The sequence below is a fragment of the Phacochoerus africanus genome, chromosome 9 (genome assembly GCF_016906955.1).
Source record: "Phacochoerus africanus isolate WHEZ1 chromosome 9, ROS_Pafr_v1, whole genome shotgun sequence".
Classification (NCBI taxonomy): domain Eukaryota; kingdom Metazoa; phylum Chordata; class Mammalia; order Artiodactyla; family Suidae; genus Phacochoerus; species Phacochoerus africanus.
In genome coordinates this window covers 127,990,175-127,996,040 of record NC_062552.1, presented here as the reverse complement: position 1 = coordinate 127,996,040, position 5,866 = coordinate 127,990,175, and the positions used below count along the sequence as shown (strand labels likewise).

The following is a 5,866-nucleotide window of genomic DNA, read 5'->3' as shown; positions in this document are numbered from 1 at the left end:
TGCGATCCTCACACCCTTTATTGGCAGCAGAAGTCCCACAGCTGAGCGTGAACCATGTGAGGGTGAGGGGCGGGTGCTGGCGTGGCAGCGTGGGAGACGGGCAGGGGGCTCCAGGCAGACCGCCCTCCACTTGGGAACACTGCGAGGGGCGAGACCGTGCCTGTCACCGGCCGGGGAGGCATAAATAACACTGGGGGGCAGGAACGGGGCAGCAGGAGGGGCGAGTGGGGCGGCCCGCTCAGGAAAGCCCACCCAGGGCCAAGGGACACACGGGGGCATGTGGGGCCAGGAGACGCAGACATGGGCACACGGGGGGCCGGGAGGACACAAAAGAGGGTAAGGGTCGGCGGGGGACACAAGGGCAGACACACCCAGAGAAAAGGGGTGGGTGGGCAGGCCCTGGAGTTGGTGCAGCGGGCTTCCTCCTCTCCACACCCGGGCGCCGCCGCCGCCAGGTGGGTGCTGAGCTGGGACTGGGCGGGGGCCGCTCCCCCACAGAGCCAAGCGGTGGGCCCTGGGCCAGGGGCCTGCGCGGATGGGCCCGAGGCCCGCAGAGGGGGCTGGGGGCCTAGGGCTGAACTTTGCCCTCGGGGTCCTTGTCATAGATGTAGCTGCCCACGGCTCCGGTGTTCACCCCTGCAGAGAGAGACGCGAGGGTGGTAGGAAGCGGGGAGGGGGATGGGCACATCCCGACCCTCCTGGCCACACTCACCCTTGGGTCCGAAGAGTATTCCGTAGCAGGGCTTGTGGCAGTAGGGCTGGCCGTCGTGCTAGGAACAGGACGGGGGCGGTGAGGCCGGGGGCCGGGGGCCTCGCTCCCCCGGCGACTTCCTCCCGGTCCAGGCGCCCGTCCCCCTGAGCCTCCAGCTGCCAAAGCCTCGGCCAGGCCCGCTGCTCACCTGGGAGGGAGTTGGGGGGGGGACGGCAGCGCCGACAGCGCCTCCCACCGAGCCTCCGCGCCCATGCAGGCCCCCGCCTGGCCGCCAGGGGGCAGCGCGCCCAGACCCGCGCCGCCCTCCCCCTTCCCGCCGCCCGCCCCCGGCCGCCCCCGGCCCGGCCTCACCTCCGCGTGCCCGCCCGGGGTGAGAGTCTTCCCGCAGCGCTCGCAGCGCAGGCACGGCCGGTGCCAGTCCTTGCCCAGAGACGTCACTTTCTCGGCTGGGGACAGGGAGCGAGGGTGATGCCCAGCCTTCCCCCCCCCCGGGGGGGGGGGGAGGCCGCCCCCCCACCCCACAGGACGGGGTGGCCGGAGTCACTCACCGAAATAGACCCTCTTGTTGCAGCGAGGACACATGTTGGGCTCCCCGGTGAACGTGGTGACGCTGGAAGCTGGGAGGGAGGACGTGTCAGGCCCCAACAGAGCCTCTGCGCCGCCCTCCCCCAGACAGGAGCCCAGCCCACCTTTGCTGGGCCCCTTAGGGGGGCCGCCGGCCTTCCGCTCCTCAGCTCGGGCCACGGGGACCTCGATGGGGCCAGTGACCTGAGGTCTCTCTGCAGAGGGCTTCTCGTAGATGTAGGACCCGGCTCCACCGATATTCACCCCTGTCGGGCGGCAGGCTCTGTAGGCCTTTCCCACCAGCCGGCCCTCAGGGCCACCTCCCAACCTCTCAGAAAAGTGCCCTCCGCAGCCCAGAGGGGTCAGGACCCCCGACCCAGAGGGCAGCAGTGGGCCAAGGGCGGGAGGGGCTGGGCAAGGGGAGAGGGGGTGCGGGGAGCCCACAGCCCCCCCAGCGTCCTGCCGGCCCCCAGTCTGTGCTCGGTGGAGGGTCCACGCTGGCCACCCCTCCCAGGGCCAGGGCCAGGCACAGGCTCACCTTTGGGTCCGAACAGTGTGGCATAGCAGGGCTTGTGGCAGAAGGGCTTCCCGTCGTGCTAGGCAGAGAGGAGCAGGGGGTGAGGGCGGCGCCCCGGCCTGGATCCTTGGCCCCCCTCCCTGCCCGGGGGAGGGCTCACCTCGGCATGGCCCCCGGGCGTCAGCGTCTTGCTGCAGTGTTCGCACCTGAGGCAGAATCTGTGCCAGTCCTTGCCCAGGGAGCTCACCTTCTCAGCTGGGACAGGAGGGCAGGTCAGGGCCAGCGCCCGGCTGCCCTCCGGAGCTCGGCTGCCGCTGCCCCGCTGTCCTCCCCACGCCCCCAGCCCTGGCACACCAGGGCCACCTTGAGCGCCTCGGGCCCTGCTCTTCCTCAGGGCCTCGGGCACCTACCCCCGGGTCCCGGCCCAGGGCCCTGTGGCCCTCCACGTGCCCCCGCTCCTCCTCCCTCAGACCCTGCCGCTCACACCTGCCCCTCCGCCCCACGCCGGCCTCCTCACACGTGGCCCCTCCTATCAGGCCCTAGGGGAGTTGGCAGAGCCCCCTGTCGCGGGGAGTGGCCCTGAGCCCCCGACCCCCGTGCAGAGGCCGTGCCACGGGAGGCCCTCCCGGCTATATTTGGCTTCCCGGCCCTAAGCTCTGAGCTCCCCCTCCTCCCACCTCCGGCTGCTGCTTTGGCGCCCAAGGTCTGAGACCAGCTGCTGAGGGTCAGGTCGGGGGCCCTCCCTGCACCCCGCCCCCCCGCCCCGCTACACGCTGGGACTGCCGAGCCGCCTCCCAGTCCTCCCAATGGACGGAAGCCGGACTTCCCCAGGGGAGCTCGGCAGGAAAAGGGCGGAGGCCAGGGCAGGAAGAAAGGCCGAGCCAGCGGGCTGGGATTCCTCGCAGCGGAAAGGGCCCCGCCAGAGGCATCAGGGAGCAGGGGTCAGGAGGGCTGGGCCCCTCCACCCTGGCGGGATCTGGCTACGCCCCCCCGAGGAGGCCGAGGACCAGGGGCTCTTCTGGTCTCCCTCACTGAGAGGTCTTTGCCTGGGCCAGGCCTCCCCTGGGCCCCGGCACAGCAGGGACAGAGGGCCTGGCCAGGACGTCCCAGCCCCGGGAGGCCCGTGGCTGCTGCCGGAGGGCAGTGAGAACCTCCTGATGACCCAGTCTCGGGGCCCTGGGTGCTAGTTGCCGACGGCCCAGGTGGAACGTGCTGGGCCTGGCCAGGCCAGGGGTCGCCTTCAGGATCCCCACCCACCACCCCCTTCCTGGGGGCAGCATGGGCTTAGATCCTTCTGGACAATCCATCCAAGGAGGCTGGGACATAGGCTGGCCAGGCCTTCCCCCTTGTCCATACCAGGGCAGACGGGAGCTGGCTGAGCACAAGGCGGGCTCGGATCCCATGCCAGCCTGGCATCCTCTCCCAGTTCTCCTCTGCAGCTCAGGGCTGCCAGAACCACTCTGCACTGGCTGGCCTTTAGGATGTGGCCGCGAGGGCAGGGGAATGACCCGCGCACCCGCTGGGCAGGTCAGCGGGCACGCTGGGAAGGCAGAATCGATTGCGTCTAATGGCCTGGAAGGGAACCGGCTCCTGCTTGGCTGCACAGTTGTTGCGGACACGAAGACTCAGCATCCTGAGGTCCCTCAGCGCCTGGCCCAGGTTCTGGGGTGCTGACTGCTGGGATGCAGCCTCACTGGAAGTGGGCCAGACCCGGGCCCCTCCCGAGCCCCTTCCTCCACCAGCGCCTCCAGACCAGGACAGAAGCCAGCCGGGTCTGAGCCGCCTTTGTTTTCTGCTGGGAGCCAGCAGCCGCCCAAGCAGGCAGAAGCGCTTTTCCGGGTTGTCCATGGAACTGTCAGCCCAGTCCTGAGCTGGCCTGTCTGGAGCCACAGTTGTGAGCCGTGGGGGCTAGCAGGAGGGCCCTGGAACTGGCCCCCACTCTGAGTCTTAGAGGGATGAGCCCCATCTGGGACGGGCACTGAGAGCTGGGCGGGCTCCTGGGAGGCAGCCGGAAGCCCCTCGGCTTCCAGCCAGGCCAGAAGCTCTCCAGGCCCAATCGGGTCCCTCCCCTCTGGGAACAGCAAACAACGTCTGCCTCCTCCCTCTGGTCAGCTCTCGGAGGCCAAGTGGCCATCTTCCCCTCAGCCCGTCCCCATCCCAGACCCTGACCACTGCCCCTAGGATGACAATAGACGGGTCCCCTGTCTGTCCCTGCCTTTCTGGCCATCCTGGCTTCTGCCACTAAGTCTGTCTGTGGGGGCGTTGGTGGGAGGCTGGGTGGGCAGGGACGCCGCCGCCTTGGCAAAGTCGGGGGGGGGGGGGATCAGCCAGGATGAGGGAGAGGGGGCGAGTGAGCCAGACAACAGGGTGGGAGCGCCCGGTCTCTGGTGAGCGGTGCCCGGGGGTGGGGGGGTGGGGGGGGCAATGATCCAGGTGGTGTCCCGACAGAGACAACCCCTCCTACCCTGAGACCTCGGTGCCTGTTCTGACCTTGAGGAAGCAGGGGCCTGGCCACCTGGGCTCCAGCATCCTCTCATGCTTGTGGGGACTCGTTTGTCACCCCACCCCACCCGCGGGAAAGTCCTAGGGGAACTTATGCCAAGGAATGGGGCGCGTTGGCACACGCAGGAGGTAGAGGCCAAGGTCGCCCCCACATGGACTGAGTCTAGGCGGAGCCCAGATCAGGCCCAGCCTGGCTTGGGCAGAGGTCGGGGTGGGAGTTCGGGGTCACGGGTCGGGGCCGCGCCGGCCTGGCCACGTGTCCGCGGGGAGGCAGGGCTCGGAGCTGTGAGAAAGGGCTCGCGAGGAACCGCGAGCTTGCTGCCCCCGCCCGACCCCGCCCGACCCCGCCCGGTTCCGCACGCCCCGGGAGGATCGCGATGCGCGCCCGCGAACCCGAGCGCTCCCCAAGCCCGGCCTCATCCCGGGAGCGTGGGGGGGGGGGGTGGGCAACCACGCGCCCCCGCCCGCCCGGCCTCGAGCCCCCGACCGGCCGCTTCGGGGTTCGGGTGCGGCTGCCCCCAGCTCGTCGCCGCACCCCCTTCTGGCCGCACCCGCGTGGGCAGCGCGGCGAGCCAGATCGGGGCCGCGCATCCTGGGGCGGTGGCCCTGTGCTCGCCAAGTGGCGATGGGGGCGCGCGGCCCTGCAGCAGGGAGCGGGCCGCGAAGGGCGGCGCGGCGCTGGCCCGGCCGACCACTCACCGAAGTACACGGTCTTGTCGCACTTGGGGCACTTGGAGGCCATGGTCGGCGCGCACAGTCAGCCCGCGTCCTCCGCCCGCGCCCGTCTCCGCGCTGCCGCCGCCGCCGCGCCCTCCCCGCCTGCCGGGCTGTCCGCGCACCCATTGGCTCCGCGGCCGGGGCGGGGCGTCGGGAGCCCGCCCTCGGGTCTGGGAGCCCGGGACGCCGCGGGGGCGGGGGCGCACCTGCTGGGGCGGACAGGGGGCGGGGGTCGGGCGAGACCCGCTCGGCCTCCCCCGGCCGCGCGCGCGAGAGGTGCCCTCTACCCAGGCCCGCCCGCTCCTCGCCCGTTTCCATGGCAATGTGGGGGGCCGCCAGCGGGACGGCGGGGTGGGGCCGAGAGTCCGCGGGCCCCCTTGACCGGGGGAGTCCTGGCCAGCTGGCCTCTGTCCGGAAGGGCGGCGTCCCGACAACGCAGACTGACGGCAACGGCGGACTGGCCGGTCCTGCCTGATGCTGGCGCTTGGGTCCCCAGAGGACCCTACCCCACCCTGCCTCGCGCCGCCGCCCGCTTCCCTTTGTTTCTCGGTTTCTATAGTAACCCGCGCGCTTGGATAGGAGCGGGATTCTGGATGGGGGCGCCACCGGGTTCAGGCCCCCACCGACCCCACCTAAGGCTGTGAGTGTGCTGAAGTCTCGGCGGGTGGAGGATTGGGCGCCCGCCCCTTCCAAAAACAGCGCGAGAGGGAGTTCCCGCTGTGGCGCAACGGGGTAGGGCGTCTAGGGAGAGCCGCCACGCAAGTTCCATTCCCCCGCCACCCCCTCCGCCGCCCCCCGTCGGCCCAGTAGGTTAAGGACCCGGTGTTGCCGCAGCTGCGGCTTAGGTCGCGACT

The 5,866-nt window shown here is 71.1% G+C and overlaps 1 protein-coding gene across 1 annotated transcript; it reads right to left on the bottom strand.

Moving 5' to 3' along the window:
• CRIP2 (cysteine rich protein 2) lies at positions 1-5,147 on the bottom strand. The gene is made up of 8 exons (XM_047795156.1): positions 4,995-5,147; positions 1,954-2,048; positions 1,815-1,872; positions 1,402-1,542; positions 1,261-1,329; positions 1,064-1,158; positions 713-770; positions 1-636 (listed from the first exon to the last, which is right to left on the bottom strand). Exons 1-8 carry the CDS (start codon positions 5,035-5,037, stop codon positions 569-571), a joined length of 627 nt encoding a protein of 208 aa, XP_047651112.1. The 5' UTR covers positions 5,038-5,147; the 3' UTR covers positions 1-568.
• Positions 5,148-5,866: the final 719 nt, after the last annotated feature.